The sequence below is a fragment of the Grus americana genome, chromosome 24 (assembly GCF_028858705.1).
Source record: "Grus americana isolate bGruAme1 chromosome 24, bGruAme1.mat, whole genome shotgun sequence".
NCBI lineage: Eukaryota > Metazoa > Chordata > Aves > Gruiformes > Gruidae > Grus > Grus americana.
The window spans coordinates 3554645-3572107 of record NC_072875.1 but is presented as its reverse complement, the minus strand read 5'-3'; the positions used below and the strand labels follow the sequence as shown (position 1 = coordinate 3572107).

Sequence of the window (17463 nt, the reverse complement as noted above, 5' to 3'; positions counted from 1 at the left end):
TTTGAAATTTGTCTTTTTAATAAAAAGGCACCTATAAAACAGGTCAATACATTACAGGCAGCACAGATACCCAAAAACAAGCCTAAAAATTGTTTCAAATAAAAACCAATAAGATGTCTTCACATATTGTATTTATATATTTATATTTATATATATATTTATATAATGGTACAAAATGACTGGGGAAGTTTCTCCATGGGATGACAGAGAACAGGTCAGTCACCATTACCTCAACGTGAAAGCTAATTCCGGGTGTGTGATTATCTGACGTACTGAAAGATGCGGTTTCCCAGCGCTCGCTTTTTTGGAGCTGGAAAAACACGGCGAAGTCATGGCTGAAACATGGGCAAACCTTTTACTGTGATTAGGTGGAGTCAGTACACAGAACTCAAGCTGAGAAGCCGAGCAATAAACTACGAGACACGAGACTAGACACAGCTCACGGCAGCGGGCAACCGGCTGACAGCAAACCCTGCCCAGGTCTAACAAGGACTGGCTGTTACTGAGCTTCCAGAGAAGCTCCTGCCATATTGCTGTTCACGGACGTGGTCGGGAGCAGCGCCCGGGGCAGAGGGGTGCTGGGCAGCACCTCTTCTCCCCGTCCTTCAGCCATGGCGGCGGTACGGGTAGGGCCGGCTCCAGGGCGGTGGGATTTTGTGGAAGAGCACCGGCTCCTGCTCCCAAGTCCCCAGCTCTGACCCAGCGTCAGGCTTTCCCTTTTGTATCCAGGCCTGCTGAGTCAAAAGGCTTCACTGCTTACTCGTTTGTCACCGAAGGACAGGTCTTCCTCCTGGCGCCGGGCAGAAACAGCAGCGTGCCGCCCGTCCCTGCGAGCGGGCAGTGCCGACCTCCCTAGCGCTGCGGAGCGGTGAGCAGCAGCCTGCGGGCGACAGCTGACGCGGGGACGACGTGCTGCCGACACGAGCGAGGACCGCAAGCCCCAAAGGCGACTTCTCGGTCGGGCTGGGCAAAAGGGACAACGGGGAGGTACGGACAGGTGGAGATCTCAACTGGGCTAAAACGACAGCCGTCTACAGACAAACAAAAAAAACTTCCGTATAGAAAGTATTATGGCTTCAAATTAACCGAGACTAGCTGGTGGGCGATGAGCAAGGTTTGGGGCTGGCATTGGTATTTGGATGTTTATGAGAAACTACCAGCAGCCAACACCCCGAAGTGCAGCCAAGAGAAGCCACAGCCTTTCAGGCAAGTCAAGCTTAGAAAGAGCTACATCTGTTCGAGCCACATCCTCCCACGTGAAACGCACGCTCTGAAAGGATGGAGAATCCAACCAGCTCCCGCATCAGCTCCAAAGCACGCTTCATTAGCCTGGCCTAAAGGTTATTCCTCCGCTCCAACTGCCAAGGCAGGGATGAGCACTTCCCGGGATTGTTCCCGTTTTGCCATCTCCGAAAATGCTGCTCGCTCACATCGTACACAACGAAACCACACAAAGCAGGAGACCACAGAGCGAAATCCTTCCTCGAGTCCGGACCCATGCTTCCCACCCAGTACTGCTCGCTACAAAACACTCCAAGGCTTCAAGGCATTCCTAACCGGACATCTTCTTGCGGATCAGATCAAGACGGCCCGCTGGGCTGACGTTTCGGCGCCTGCCGGCCTTTCCGAACAGCTTGCAACGTGATAAAAAGCCTTGCCGTTCGCTCGCTACTTGGCAATCTCCCTTTCCGACAGCCCTCTCCTCTCTGCAGTAGGAAGTAGGGAAAGGTGAGCTCTGTTACGAGAGAGGTAGTACGCTAAAAGTCTGGCTCTGCAGAGATAATCCTCCAACTGGCGCTCCTCCGGCAATCGCGTGCCCTGAGTTCATCGTTGGATACCCATAGGGTACACCATGCTGGAACGCGGTCCCCGCGGAGGTCCAGAGACGCTGCAGTGTGCGCAGAAGTGCACGCGCGTCACCTCACAGCCCCCTCCGTGAACAAATACAGGAAAGACCTTCAGGGCCGCGTGCAGGAAGACCTTACGGAGTGGAGAGCGGGGAGGGTGGAGCGCATCCAGAAAAGCCGGGAGTTGTTCGAACGGCACGCTTCCGCCAGCCGAGGACCGAGAGGCTGCAACACAACCTCGACTTCTTCCGTCCAAAGCGCAGGTCGGCCGCGCCGCTGACGCTGTACGAGACAACTCGTATACCGAGACGGAGCGTCGCACGCAGGGACAGGTTGTCTTCAGCGGCTGGACCTCCATCGTGCAGTAGGGCAGGGCTGCTGCCGGTAGCTCAGGGCGAGATGGAGCGAAGACCGCCGGTGAAACTCCGGAGGAGGAGGACCAGCAAGCACGAGGAAGACCTGGCAGAGCATTCAACGGCAGAGGTAGAGGGGGCGCGGCGCAGTCGCGGATGGCAATGGGCGGGTAAAGGACTGGCGCAGGAAGGCTGCAAAAGAGCAGGGTTCCCAGCTAGCTTCTCCCAGAAACACAGCAATGCATCGCCTCGCGCACCTCGGAGCCCATCTATCCCCACACACCGCAGCACCCTGCCCCACAGGGGACGCAGCGCGAAGGGAAGAGAAGGGACTAGAGGCGACACGGCCGGTCGAGACTTTCAGGTCCAGCGCGTTATCATCTGCGAAGCCCAGATCCTCGACGCTTCTCCAGCCGAAGGGCCGGCATCTTCCCCGTCCCAGCCACAGCTGTATCCCGTGATGCCACGGCCTCTGCCCTACCGGATGAGCGCCGCTCCGACGACGTTTCGCCGGGGCCACCGGTCTGACCTCCCCGACGGTCCTCGGTCGTTGGTCGTGTTCGTGTACTCGGCACAGCCTCCGCAGGGGCCTGAGATCTGCGTGAAACTATACACCTCGCACATGCAAACCGTTCAGACGCGTGAACAACACAGGTTTGACACAGAGTCACTCTACAATGGGATCTCTCAATGCCCTGTGCACCCTGGGGGATCCTCCTGCAACCCCAAGGAGAGTTTTCAATCCTTGTACACTGTTGCCTTTACCATGTTTTTTGTTTCTGTTTTTTTTTTTTTTTTTTAAAACATGTTTTGAGGCTTCTATTAAAACACAGAAATACAGAACAATTAAAAACCAGCACAAGTTTTGCCTTTCCCAGCGACCTATTTACAGCTAGTTCCAAAAACCCTCTTGCACATTTTGGTTGCTTAAAAAGAAAAAGAGAAAAACAAAGGGGAAAAAAAAAAGGAAAGGAAAAAAAGAAGAGAGAGAGGGAAAAAAAAAGGGAAAGAAAAACCCTTGACGGAGGAGAACCGTAAATGAAAACTTTACAAACTGCCACAGGGTCTGGACGTCCCTGGTCACCACGCAGGGTTCAAAGTAGCAGCCCTGCTCCCGGCCCCTCCACCCTCCCCTTCCCCAAAAAAGAAAGGAAAAAGAAACCCAATTCACATCAAGTTTACTGCACATCTGGTTTTCTGTGTAGAGGCGAATCCGATATGAAAAGCATCCCACGTGGCGTCCTCCACCGGCGTTGGCCCCCAACCCTCCCCCGAAGAAAGGTCTAAAAAGGTTTGTACAGGCAGCCCCGTCCCCCCCGTCGTCCCCCCCGACCCCTGAGCGCCAGCCGGGGTTAGAAAGGCAGGTTCGCCATGTTCCCAGGCCCGGGGATGTAACTCATCTGGCTGTCCAGGGAGACACTCCGCTGCCTCATCTGGTGCGTGACCATGAGGTTCTGCTGAGGCGGGGGCCCCATGAGCGAGCCCTGAGGTGACATCATGTGTCCTGTCTGAGCATACATCTCCCCCGACACAGACATGCTCCTCTGCTTGGCCTGCATCAGCATGAAATTCTGCTGGGCCATCAGGCTCTGCTGTGGAGACATCATGCCCTGGTGCATGCTGTTGCCCATCATGCCTTGCTGGGGCGGTATGCCTGTCCTGCCCAGCATGGGCACTTGTCCGGGATGGCACATGGGCATGCTGAGTCCCCTCTGCACGCCCTGCTGCCCGGGGAGGCTGGGGGCGTTCATACCTGGCCGCACCGGGGGCTGGTCAGCCATCATGTTCTGCAGGTTCATGAGGTGGAGGTTGGAAGGCTGCGATTTGGGCGCTTGGCTGTCGCTCTTGGGGAAATACTGCAAGGTGCTGCTTGGCTTCTCCGACGGGATGATCCTGGACAGGTCAAACTCGGGGATGCCCGTGGGCGTGGGGCGGATGACCTCGCTGAGCTCGGGGTCGTTCAGCACCGACGCCACCCCGGGAAGCACGGGTGGGTAGGGCTCGCCGATCCGAGGAGGGATGTTCTTGCCCATCATGTGCTGCTGAGGGGGCAGCTGGCCGGGCTGCTGGGACGGGAGGTCCTCGGGCGGCAAGGGCATCCCCGGCGGGTAATGCTGCTGCATCCCAGGGCCGCCTCCCCCGCCGGGGGCCATGGGCATGCCTCCGGCAGGAGACGGCATGGCGTTGTGGGGCTGCTGCATGCGGGGGAACACGAGCTGGTTGGAAGGAATCATCTGCGAACTGTTGGGCACGGGGCCGCACTGCTGGTTCAATGAGTCCTGGGGCCCCGGGGGCAGCATCATGGGGTTCTGGGGGGGCACGCCCGCCCCCGGCGCACTCGGGTGCATAGGAATGTTGGAGCCCAGAGGGTTCGGGGAGGACATCATGGAGGTGGGAGGCGGTTCATGGGAGAGGGGTTGCTGACCAGGCAGGTTCATTCCCATGGGGCTCTGAGAGGATCCCGGCCCCACAGAGTTCAAGTGCAGTTGATTCGGCTGATTCCCCGTCACGCCTAAGCAGAGGAAAAAGAGAGAAGAAGAGTTAACTCTGCCTGCAGGCCTCCTCAGGGCTGCAAAACCCGCGCCCTGGAAGCCTGCCGAGCGCTCCTGCTCAGATAGCCCTGAGCGCAGAGCGTGACGCTCAGGAAGCAGCCACAAGGTGGGCTTGCAAAGCACCGATGGCAGGAAAAAGCGCCCCGGACTCCAGCTCCCCAAGCCCGTGAGCAGCAGAGAGCTGGTCCAGCTTCATCCAGTCCCACGCTGGATTTGCAGCTCCTTGCAGCCCGCCGATTTGGGCGTCCCGGCTGGCTCTGCGCCTTGGGACAGCCCTACACCGTGATCTCAGCTGGGCGCTCAGCTGCCTGGAAGGCACTGAGAAGCGACCCTTCACCACCGCCTGCCCGCAGCGCTAGCCACCCGGCAACCTCCTCTGACCACACGAGGAGGAAAAAAAGGCAGAAGAGTCGGCAGCCCGACGCAGGTGCTGCCCGGGAGGGAGGACCGCGCTCGTCGGAACAGCGGCACGATCAGCGCCTGCGGAGGCGTTTGGGTTAGGAGGGAGCCAATGCATTTGCATGCCTGCGGTCAACCCGAGTGACTACTCAGCAGTGAAAGAGTCAAAAAGTTGATTTTTCATTTTGAAAACTGCTAAAAATATTTGTCAGACAGCTTCAAACCCCTAAATCAAGTGGTACGGCATGCTGGAATTCCCCTTCAGGCTGGTCACCAAGTGACTAAAAACACTCATTTGCCTAGCTGTCCTCACCAGTGCCAGCGGCTAGCGGAGCGTATCTGGCTGCTGCCTACTGAAATCACAACTACGCTACGACATAGCCTCGCCCATGCAGGCACCTGGGCTCCACTCAAAGCATGAGACTCCCAAATCCCGTTCAGGGTGCCCCTGTCCTGCTGCACAAGAACACAAGGGCTCCAAGCAGCAGACGTCTGCCTCCAAGTCCTGGGCCTGAGACAACTCCGGGAGCCATGAAAATCCAGGGCCAACACATCTGCGCAGGGTAAAGGGAGCTCCAAAAACTTCCGCAGCTCCTGGAAGAAGGGTGCCCCGAACGCCAGACTGGCTCATGTCCTTCCAGGCAACACACCCAAGCCAAAAGCTGACAGACGGCCTGGACGAGCGAGCAGACTATTACGAACGAGGGCAGATTTAAGCTATTTGACATGGTGGTCGGTGGGAAGACAGAGTTTCTAATGCCTCCTCTGCCTGGTGCCCGGGGGTCGGGGTTGCTGTCCGACTCTGCGCAAGCCCAGCCCCAAAAGTACGTACCTGACATGCTTCCAGGCGGGAGCATCGGCCTGTCCGGCAGCAGCTCGTCATCAGAGGTGGCAATGGTTTTGATGGCATTGTGGTAAAGCGGTGTGGAGCTGGGCATGGCATACTTGGACATCTGGGACATCATCAGCGAGAGGGGGTTCTGGGAAGGGGATGGATCTGGAGAGGAAGTAAAAGGCATGTTGGGATTCATGGTGCTAGAGGTGTTACTGGCTGGTGCGGAAGAGCTGCTCCGAGGCCCGGGAGGGAGAGAACCTGCAAGCAAGAGAGAGACCAGCTTATTAGCACTGCCCGTGCACCGCGGCCTGCTCCCGTCAGACAGCAACCCCGTCCCCTCCTTCCGACGGCAGTGACCAGAGGAGGCCGCGAAACGCCGAGCTGGCACAGCCCAGCGCCCTCTGGGCTCTGAGGAGGCTCCAGGATGGCGACGGACTTCCAAACTGCCCCCAGCTGCCCAGCACGGATGCAGCTTTTGCTGCCCGTGTCACAGAGCGCAAGCCGGCCTCGAAGTAAAAAGCTGCTCCGCTCGCCCTCCCGTCTACCTGAAAAAGGCCCTGCTAGGACACTCCCGGGGAAAAAAAGACTCGCTCGGTGAGACCTAAGGGCACGCACAGGCGCGAGAGTCTCCCCGCTCCTCGCGGGCTGGAGAGAAACACTGCCCGCACGCTCGCGAAAACCGAGCAGGCAGGCGCGCTCCCGCACGAGATACCCGGCATACCCTGATCCAGTCCTCCCATGGAAGTAGACGAGTTCATGCTGAGAGTCTGCTTGCTCTGGTTGACTCCTGGGCTGGGCATGGTGGCTTTGGGAGACGGCACCCAACCAGGGGAAGGAACGGCCATAGAAGGGGACTTCAGGCGGCTTGGAGAGCCGGTTGGAGACCGGACGTTAAGCGAGGAGCTCATCACCTGGGGGGACTTGAGGGGTCCGGACTGGTTGGAAGGTGGCATGCCGACCATCTGCGAGGGCGTCTGTGGGGACTTGAGGTTGGCAGAGGGGGAGGTGACCAGCGGCGAGTGCACCTGGCTGAGGGTGGGAGACTTGAGGTGACCCATGCTGGGGGAGTTCATCTGGCTGATGTTGATGGTGAGGTCAGAGGGCCGGCGGCCCAGCCCCCGGGAAGGTGCTGGGTGCATGTTGGCCAGGTTCCCCCCGGCTTGCGTGGGAGCGGGATTGGAGGCTGGAGGCAGAGGGATGTGGCTGAGCCTGGTGGTGCCACCGATGCTCCCAACGGGCATGGCGCCCTGCTCGGGGCTGAACATGTCCGAGCCGCTGCCCATCTCCTGGGGCATGTTGGGGTAAGGCCCTTGCCCGCTCGAGAAGCCTTGCTGTCCTTGGCTGGGGAACTGGGAGGGAATCATCATTTTCTGGGGTCCCCCCAGCATTGCGCTGCCATTGCCATTCTGAGCCCTCGCCCTGGCCAGCTCCTCAGGGCTCATACCCTGGTGGGCCATCATATCGGGGCCCCTCATCTTCTGCGACATCATCATCTGCTGCTGCGGGGTCATCTGGACATTGAGGTTCATGTTCATGTTCATGTTGACGTTCATGTTCATGTTGAGGTTGCCAGGGCCCATGGGCGCGTCCATGTCCCGAAGGCCCGACTGACTCATAGGGGGACTCAGCATCCCTCGAGTGCCTGCAAAATCCATTCCCATCGGGGCGCTGCTCAGGCTGTCCCCCGTTATCTGCCCAGCAAACATGGATGGATCCATCTGCCTGTGAGCCTGCATCATCCTCTCCATTTCCATGCCCTGGCTCATGGAGTTGCCGGACATGCCCATGGGCCTCTGCATCGCCACCGGGCGCTTCTCCATCAGCTGATGCCGCAGGATCTCCTCCCTGGCACGGGGGTTCATGAACCGCTCGGGGTCCCCTTGCCCTGATGGGTAGGGCAGGGTGCCTTGCGGAAAGTTCCCGGGGCCTCCCATAGGAGGCATATCGTCACTCCATCCCATGCCGGGCCTGACTGGCCTCTGCATGGCGTTCATGGGCCCGAGAGCGTCCAAGGGCATGTTCTGCATCCCTCCGAAGCCGGAGACTCTCTGCATTTGATTCCCAGGGAACCGGGGCCCTGGGAAGGGTGGCCCTCCCCGCAGCTGCATAGGGTCCTGCACATCTATGGGTCCCCGCAGCTGGCTGCCCATCCCCGGTGGCCACTGCTCTCCAGGCTTGCTGTGGTAAGGCGGCGGGGGCCCACGCATCATCATGCTCCCCATCGACTGCGGGATCATGATCTCCTGCATGGGCCGGCCATGGATGCTGATCTGCTCCTCTTTCCGTCGCTTTTCTTCGTAGTACTCTTCCTGCAACTTCCTCCAGGCCACTTGCTCTGGTGTCAGGCTGTCCTGGTTCAGTCGCTGCATCATCATGTTCATCTGCTGCCCCATGTCAGGGCCTGGGTGGTGGGGCACCTCGTGTTCCAGACCGGGCCCACCGAGGCTCTGGGTCTGGGAGATCATGGACTGCAGAGGCTCTTCGTACTTCTTCATGCTGGCGGGGGGCGCGGGGGGCTGGGCAGGGGCAGCCTGCGGCTGAGGGGCAGTCCCGCCCTCACCCGCGTTTTGGCTGGACTTCATGAAGGGCTCGGTCTCCCCGCTGCGCAACAGCAGACGCTCAATGTCCCGCAGGGTCTGCAGAGAGCGCTCCCGGTGCTCCAGCTGCTCCTTCGAGAGCCCTTCCGAGTTCATGGGGTTCCTGGGGCCCAGGCCTGCCTGCCCGTTCCCCGGCATCCCCGGACCCGGGCCCTCCCCGAGGAGGCTGGAGCTGGACGTGGCGGAGGAGTCCACTTGCCCGGGCTGCATGGTGTTGGCAGACGCGGTGGGCGTATTTGGGTGGTTGCTTCCAGGCTGGTTGCTGCCGCTGTTGTTCCCCAAAGAGTTGGGAGTCAGATCCCTCCGGACATCTTCACTCGTCCCTTCCTGGGGCAGGCTGCTGGGCGCAGGCAAAGGTGTTTGACTGATGGTCTGAGGCGGAGGCGGGGGCTGCGGCGGGGGAGGCTGCGGCTGTGGCTGACTCGCTTGAGGTGCCGGTGGCTGGGACTGCGGCGTGTTGGCCGCGGGAGGGTTAATTGGAAGTGGCTCAGCAACCCCCAGCACTTTAGGAGCCGGTGCCTGGCAGGGAAAAGGGAAATAAACATGAGCAGGAAAACCCCTGGGTAGGCATTCTTCCCTGCACCCTGCGGGAGACCCCTCTGTCCCAAAAACATGCCCCGTGGCATGCGGCCTTCATTCCTTGTGGGGAAGAAGCGGGCCCCATTAGACGCCCTGGAAAGGCACCATCAGGTGTTCTGCCCACGTGGCTGCGGGGCCGCATACCATGCCCCGTCCAAAACTTTTCGCAGCTGACAGCAGCCAGGACTCACTCCGAAGAGGTTCCGCAGCAAAGCGGCTTCCCTCCCCACTGGAAGGGCATTCTGACAACCCCTTCCTCCACAGCTGAGCCAAGAGCTGGGGCGGGGAACGGCCACGTCAGAAGGGAAGGGTCAGCGGTCAGCAGCACGTGCCGACAGGGGCGTCTGGTTCACAGCTGGTATACCTGGTCTAGCTTTGCCCGTGGGACGTTCTGCTGATGGTAGGCCAGAATGGAGTCAGCTCGGCCCTGCAGGACAGCTTCTGCAGCCCTGGGGAGAGAGCACAAACCACTCAAGAACAGGCATTGTGCCCCCTATCCCACCCATCCCAGGCCCCATGCGCCACCTCCGCTCTGCAGCCCTGCGGGAAGAGGGAAATCTCTGGAGGTCACCGAGAAGGGGGGTGGATACTCTCAGAGTCCTCCCATATGTCCTGCACAGGCCCCGGTGAGGCTCCCCAGCTGACAATCGCTTGCCCTGGAATTTCCCTCTTCCCACGTCCCGTGACAGGCACTCGACTCTGCCTTGTGCCTGCTGCTGCCTGCCGCCGAGATGCTCTGGGACCTACTGCACCAAACCTGTCGTATAGCAGAGCTCTAAAACTCAACAGCCTTGCTAAGAATCTGCGGCTGAGACAATGCAAGACAGAAGGGAGGAATCGAGCGGAGAACACCAAGTGTTAGATGGCACTCCCCGTGACAGCCAGCCCCTTAGGTAGTTCCGAATCAGACCAGCAGTCCATACTGCTTTGGGTGAATCTTTTCGTTGGACGCTGACCAGATGTACTCGACAGCACGTGTCGCAGAACGCAGCGCTGGGCATCGCTGGGAGGAAGCGTGCATTTAAGACGAGGTTTTCCCACCAGCAGTAGCTGCCAGCAAACTTCCTGAACCTCGGGGGCGGGGGGGACCTGCTCTGTGCAACCAAAGCAACGTGGGTCTGCCCAGCTCTCTGGTACTCAAGCGCAGCACGCAGCAGGCAGGTGCGACAGGCCGGCCCTGCGCCAGCGGAGGACGCACGGGGTTTACTGCTTACGTGTTAGCAAGGTGCGTTGTAAAGACGTAAACGAACTGTGAAGGCTGCTTTCCTGTCCCGCCACCTCCGCCTCCTGCAGCGTCTGACCGTAAGCCAGGGGCAGCACCGTGAGGCACGCTGGAAGAACCGCTCTCGTTCAGGTTCGGCAGCGGGTTGGACCCTGGGCCAAGCTGCGAGGCCGTGGACATCGCAGGATCTGCTACATTACAATCTGCGGGAGCACAGGAGAGAAGGTGTTGAAGCCAGCGCGGCAGGAGAGCCCGGGCAGCCCCTGCTGCCTGCACGGCGGGAAGGTGCAGGCAGGAGGGAGGGAGCCGGGGCAGAGACCTGCGGGGCGGCAGGGCTGGGCACGGCCGAGCTCGGGGCAGAGGAAGAGCCGCTGCCCGGCCGGGCCAGCGGCAGGTGGCAGCACCCGCCCGGCTGTCCCCCACCGCCTGGGTGGCCGCTGCCCCGGGGCTGCCTCCTCCCGGTGCCCCAGCACGGGGCCGGGGCTCTCCTCCTCTCCCTGCCCGCCGGACCTGACGGACACCCCGAGCGCGGGGGAAGAGGGGATGCTGTCCACCGGAGCGGTGACTATTAATTGTCAGCTGTTATTAGAGAATATTCCTAATTAATATGGACAAGCATCGCGATTGCCAGGAGCAGGCAGTGCCTTCCTCTTGCCTAGCTCCTCACACGACGCCTCCCGAGGCAGGCTCGCCAGTTCTCCTCCCGCCAGCCTCTGGCCACAGACCTCCCAGCAGCCCCTCTGTACCCCACTGCCAGCAGCCCGGCCCCGGCCCAGCAGCACTTAAAGAGGAGAGACACCACTGGAAATCCGGCATGAGGACACACGTGCTGCCGCGCTGCCCGCCCTTGCCCCTGGACAGCCCCACCTGGACCAGCTCTAATTAGGCAGATCTTGGAGCAGGGAGGCGGCACTATCCCTTCCCACGAGGGCTGCAGACTGTGCAGAGGAGCACAAGGGAACATCCTGGAAAGGATGGCTACGGTGCACCGGCAGGCAGCAGGCCACCCTCTACTTGGTGTTACACGCTTCAGTGTTCTCCATCAGCTGCAGCCCTAGGGTCCCACAGGACCTTGCCCTGTTCTCTCAGATATTCTCCCTGTTGCGATTTGAAAATAAACTCAACTCTAGATACAAAAAAAATCAGAGTTTTGATGCTTTTGGAAAGCAGGAGAGACCTACAGTTTGTGTAGGTGCGCACCCTGGCTAGCTCAGCCCTGCCTGAACCACAGTCAAGACCCCGAGAGCCTCTTTAGCCTCAGTTGCCTTTAAAGCACAGCTGCAGAGAGCCGGGTGGATGGCCTGGCACAGATGTAGCTGCTGCGACAAGGGCAATGCACGTCGCATGGTCTGGCTGCCGCCGTGACCACGGCAGGCACGCTTAACCGGATTTAAGCCAGGCACGCTTTCAAGACGGCAATTCTGCCGCTGGTGTGGCTAGAGCAATGTACAGCAGGGACATCCGACCTCGACAGCTTCCCCTCCAGCATCTGGGCAGCATCTCCACAAAACAGGTCCCACATCTCACTGCACGGCCGTGAACACTCTCACAGCGCGAGGACCGCCAACTGCAATGGCCCGCCACGCCGCACACCCGGCTAAGTCAGCACAGGCAGGCAAAGCTAGAGGTGGCCGCGCCATCTGCCCTGCTGAGCTGCAGGAGGGACCTGGCTTTATTCACGCTTCTGAGCTGGTAAGGAGGTAGATGCTCACTGTGGGCACTGCTGATGGGCTTGTCGTCCTCCTCGCTGTCCGGCCCAGAGCACCATTCGTCCCCGCTGTACGGCTGCTTCCTTTCCAGCACGCACCGCCGCTTGCTACGGGGAGCCACCTCACCTGCAAAGGGACAGAGCCATCAGAAGAGCTGAGGAGACCTGGCAGGGGCTGGGAAGGCTGGGACCCTGCCTGCCCAGCTGCGTGCTGCACGCCAGCACTGCCAACCCAGCCGGCACGCGCTGCACGAGAAGCTTTGCACCAGCATCCGCCCAGCCCCGGGAAAGGTCCCGAAGCGCCCGCTCGGGTCTGAGCTCCTCGTCTTTGCAGCCAGACCCGGTGAGACTCCCCTGTGAGAGCTAGCGGTTCAGAACGAGATGTATTTCTTACTGTCTGAAAGGGGTCTGCAAACACAGGACGTGTCCAACTGTAATTCCAAACCGGGGAGGTTTGGGCATTAACCCTAAATTTAGGGGGTCTGCGATTTAGCAATTAAAACCTGAAAATGGAACGGGAGGGCACGTTCACATCCCTTGTAGGAACAAGGGACAGACTCTGCCCTTCGCAGACATCAATCAGGCAGAGGCCTTTATGCCATCTGTAAACTTGGACGCTCCCTCCATTTCTCAGATGGGGCTGATGCAGCTCGGAGAAAAAGTAGCTTGCCTAAAGACACCCAGGAATGCGGGGAAAGGAATCAGACACAAGACAGGTAACTTCCAGTCCTGTGCTGTAATTCTAATATAACACTGTCTGGCCTCCCTTTTTTACATCATCTAGTGGTTTCTGGGCCACATCCACGTGATCTGTCAGCGCACTGCAGCAGGAACGTAGGAGATTCAGGCACTCCTGATCAAGCCGTTTTAATAATTTTCCTGTGGATGCCTGGGCTACAGGCCAGTTACCGGGATAAAGCTACAAATGCCTAGGATTGGTGGCATGCAGCAAACCCCCAACGCAATGGGGAGAAAGCTTTCCTGGGGGCAGCGGGTCTGTCCGGGCACGTTCTACCCGTTCTTCCAAGGCACAGCTCTGGCCCGAGCCAGTCGGGTAACACGGCTTTGGCTGCAAAACCAAATGCTTTGAGGCACGAGCCAGAACAGCGGCTCTGCGTTTGGGGACCGCAACTTCAGTTGGCCGGGTGCGAGTCTTGGTTGGAACCAAGGGCACCACTGAGATTTCTCTCCTCCGACAACCCCCCCGGCAAGATCCTCAAGCGTCCCACGCAGCCGCTGAGCACAGAGCACGGTGGAACGCAAGAGGCTACAGGGAAGGCTGGTGAGGACCGGGAAGCCAGAGGGTTTGGAAGCACTGACTCAGCCCTTTTCCAGAAGCCACGTGCTGTAACACAAGAGTCATCCATCGCTGACGAAACCACAGAACTGTTCAGACAGCGACCCTCACAGCACCTCCTCGCTAACCACGACCGAGTCGTCGGGCAGCTGCAAGAACACCACAAAGGCAGCTCTCTGCCAACAGCAAGGAGACAGAAAACAACTCAACTCGGTCCCGAGTTGAAAGTCTGCACATTGCAAAGCAGAGGGGTTGGGTGCAGCTTCAGTGAACCACGCTCTTGCTTAGCTGGCCTCGGTAGCCCACGAGAACCAGAGTCCCAGACTGCTGGTGTAACAAAACAGTTTAGGGAACGAAATGTAAAGACAATGCTCAGCCACTCTGGTCCCAAAACCGCGGATGTGACAAGCAGCAACGCAAAGACGCAGAGGCAGCCAGGACAAGCCCGGACAGAAGCTGCGGCACAGAAACCCAAGGTGCTCACAGCTGCTCCCATCCCAGGTCCTGCCAGGTCGCTTGGAGCAACTGCGAGGAGGACGTGCTGAGGCAAGGTTTAGGAGAGCATTACCTTTTGATTCTGCGTCCTGCGAAGGGGTGCCGGCTTCTCGCTGTTCTCCGGAGTCCACCGAGATGCTTCGTTCCCGTTTCACCTTGCCCTTCAAGGAGCTGAAGTTCGGGACAGTGTTCTGGCTGTTTTTCAGTCCAGAGTTGCCAGGGGAGATCTGAGTGGCCTTGCCGCCATGGCTGCCCGCCCCTACACCCTTAGAGCCCAGGTTGCAGGTGGGTGCTTGGCTCACGTTGTGGTGCTGGGCTGGGGCACCGCTGCTGCCTGCCTTGCCATGGCTGGGCAGTTTGTTGTCAGGGTGCATTGGATTGGCTAAAGCTTCCCACAGCGCCAGTGGAGGGAGCTCCCAGGCCCTTCGGTCAGAAACCTGCAAGAGAAGAGGGCAGCGAGTGAGCGCGGTGCCCCTCACGTGCCCGCAGCTGATGAGGGCACTGCCCAGGGCCGGGGCACTGGGGCTGCTGCTTGGTCCCAGGGCCAGACAAAGCCTGTGGCGAGGCATCACCCAGAGCTGCTCGCGCCGGGAATTAGCCCTGGCCCTTTGGAGCAAAGGACCCTGCTCCACAGTTAGCTGCGTGTGGGCAAGCAGCAAGCTCCCACCCAGGCACGGCAGGCTTGCCAGCACTCCAAGGCACAGGCACGGACACGAGAGTTCCTCGTTTCCAAGGCCATGATAGAATGGGGTGCTCCACGCCAGCCTGGCCCTTTGGTGAGCAGAAGGATCCTTAGAGCTATTTTTGCTCCCAGGGAACTTTGTGACCCTGAACAGAAATCCGGTGCCCTACTGGTTTCAGGGACTCCTTGTGCTGTTAAACCAGTTCCCTCCGCTCTGCGAAACACGCAGGAGACAACTGAGCAGACAGAAAACAGCCCTGGTGCTAGCCTATAAAGAAAAAGCTGGGATGGGGCAGGGGAGGACCGAGACGGTTGAGGCGGCGGTGGGTTACAAGGCAAGGGCAGAGCCAGGAAGCGCAGGCATTCGTCGGCTAAGCGGTATCCCTGTCTCTCCCAGGGGCCTGAGGGACCGTTCCAGCTCCTGCTCCAAGGCCCTGGGTGAGAGGGAGCGTCCACTTCAGCGGCAGCTTCCAGCCCAGCAGGATGATGCAACGTGCCACGGGTCTGCTGGGATAGCAGGGTGAGGCTCTCCTGCTCCAGACCCAGCCCAACTTTCCGAATAGCCCCGCAGGCTGAGGCAGCGCGTTTCCAGGGAAGCGGCGGTTAGGGCAGAGCGCGCAGGCTTCTGGGCTGGAGGATGTGCATGCAGCTGAGCAACGCTGCAGCAGCCCTCCTCGCAAGATCTATTTGCCTTGGCAGAGTCTCTTAGGCTCGCGCTGGGATTCTTCCCCTCGGAGCTCTGCACGGACGTTAGATGCGACTGGGATGTGGCTCCACGATACCCGAGCACATCGCGCATTCTGGAAGGCTGCTACCAACCCTCAGTTCAACAGACAACCCTGGTTATTGCAGGGTGCATCCCTCCTGGCCTATGAGTACCTCCTACTTGCAGCAAGCAGCCTTCTTCAACGTGGCACAGGCGGTGTGGGACATCAGCCAGCCCCACCTCAGGGGCTACCGGAGCGGGCAGAGGACGTCCCTGGCCTTCGGACACAGCTCTTACACACCAACTCTTCCTGGCCAGAACTGCGTTCGCTGCAAAGCCCTCGGAGACAGTCCCAGCGCAGAGACACGCGCATCCCCACGAGAACTACTACTAGCTTTCTTCATCTAGAGCGTGTAACTCTTCCTGCATTGGGGCCCCACGTTCCTCTGCTACAGCCTCCTCGCTAGCCTGGCCAGTGACCCCAAAGCTGCAGAGACCCTGCTGCCCGTCACAGTCTTCTCTACTTCTTGGGGAGCAGGGAGGGAAGAGAGTAAACCAGGTCTTCGTGGAAGATGAGGTATTACTCCCTGTTTGCTTACATCTGCTATGTGTTTTGTGACGGCGCAACCTTTCCCGTGTGCAGGCAGAGAAATTTCCCAGCACACTGGGGTTACTGGGCCTGTGGTCTGCTCCTCCCATCTGGATTGAGCAGGCCAGATGCCGTGCACAGATTTCTTCTGCCACCCAGGGACAGGAAGGACTGGCTCCAGACCAAAGCCCGCATCTCTAAATAGCGCCGCAAGAGCTCGGCAGCGCTACGCGCGCTGCTCCTGGCTTGCCGAAGGTGGGCCTGAAGACATACCATCGGCAAAAGCCAAGCGCTCGCTCTGCTAGGGCAAAACACCCGTATCCAGAATGGCACGCAAGCAAAGAGCAGAGCACGCCCGGCAGACCCGTAATCCCCGAAAGACGGCGACCGCCGCGCCACGCAGGCTGCAGCTTGCCATCCGCCGCCAGCGAGTTCCCTGCCCGCGAAAGGGACTTCTCGGCACCTGCCTCCCTGCGAGGCAAGGCTGAGCCGGTGGCTGGGCTGGCTGGCACGCCACGGCGCCTGACCGACGGACCGAGAGCAGCCTGCACAAACAGCGCTATCGCGCAGCCCGCCCAGGCATTCCTAGTTAGTTAGAGGGATCGTTCGTGCACAGCTTGGCCTATCACCGCTTCCTAACTAGCGAGTCGTTAGTTGCTCCCTCCTCCTCCGCCTCCTCCCCACGCACCTCGGCGAGGGCTCTGCTCTAGCCTGGAGGAAGATGGTGAGCCACAGCGCTGATTAATTTTCACAGCACATAAGGGAGTTGCTAGCCCTTTAAGTGCCAGCCAGTCTCGCTCGCTCGCTCTTGTTCTCCGGGGACCTATTAATAGCAGCTGGAAAGATCACATCACTCTCTGGATATTTATACCCCTCATTCCACACCAGGAGAGATTTATGTCAGAGCTGCCGTCCCAGTGCCTGCCCAATTGCTCTGTCAAACCGCTCGCAGGGGGAGGGGAGCAGAGCGGGGAAGGAGACACGGAGAGGGCAAGCGGGGAGGAGGAGAAGGTCCATATGGCACAAGCTGCAGCATTAAGCACGCACGCTGCCTGCAGCGGCTGGCTGGCCAGCCGCAGGGAGCCTTCGGCCCCGCTGGAGGAGGCTGCTGCCAGACAGCATTCCAGAAAGCAAGCCCTGCAGCAGCTCCCGCTGCTGGTGGCCCAGAGCCCCCGCCTGCTGCGCCGCACTCGGCAATCTTTGCAACACGTTGCACCGCAGTCCTGAGGGTCACAAACCGACTGACGCCAGGGTGCGGCTAGACCAGCCGAAACGGTGCTACCACCGCCATCCCTATCAACAATCAGCTGGGAGACGCGGGCCTGCCTGTGGCACATCTGCACGGACACTGTACTGCATTCGAAATAGATCCCAAAGTGCTTCACCGAAAACGAGAATGCTCAGCAGCACTGCAGCACAACCCTAGTACAGCATAGCACAGGCACGCGAGTACCCTGGGGAGGGAGGAAGAAAGAAAACCGGGGCCCCGCTAGGACCTCGCCTGCAGAGTCCAGAGACCACCGCTCGAGATGCACTCCCATCCCTCTAGCTCTCAGGTCAGATGGCAGGGGATGCACGCATCAATCCCGAAGGACCTGGCAG

The 17463-nt window shown here is 59.7% G+C and overlaps 1 protein-coding gene across 3 annotated transcripts in view; it reads right to left on the bottom strand.

The window, feature by feature from the left end:
- BCL9L (BCL9 like) overlaps positions 1–17463 on the bottom strand; it is a 69320-nt gene continuing 51857 nt past the window's right edge. For 2 of the 3 annotated variants that reach the window (XM_054802798.1, XM_054802797.1), the window contains 7 exons: positions 13958–14321; positions 12097–12219; positions 10377–10587; positions 9527–9611; positions 6708–9102; positions 5984–6244; positions 1–4712 (listed from right to left, as the gene is read on the bottom strand). In XM_054802798.1, coding sequence (XP_054658773.1) covers positions 3553–4712; positions 5984–6244; positions 6708–9102; positions 9527–9611; positions 10377–10587; positions 12097–12219; positions 13958–14258 — 4536 coding nt within the window. In that variant the 5' untranslated portion in view covers positions 14259–14321 and the 3' untranslated portion in view covers positions 1–3552. The remainder of the gene's footprint in view (positions 4713–5983; positions 6245–6707; positions 9103–9526; positions 9612–10376; positions 10588–12096; positions 12220–13957; positions 14322–17463) is intronic. The other variant, XM_054802799.1, reaches the window with a different exon arrangement.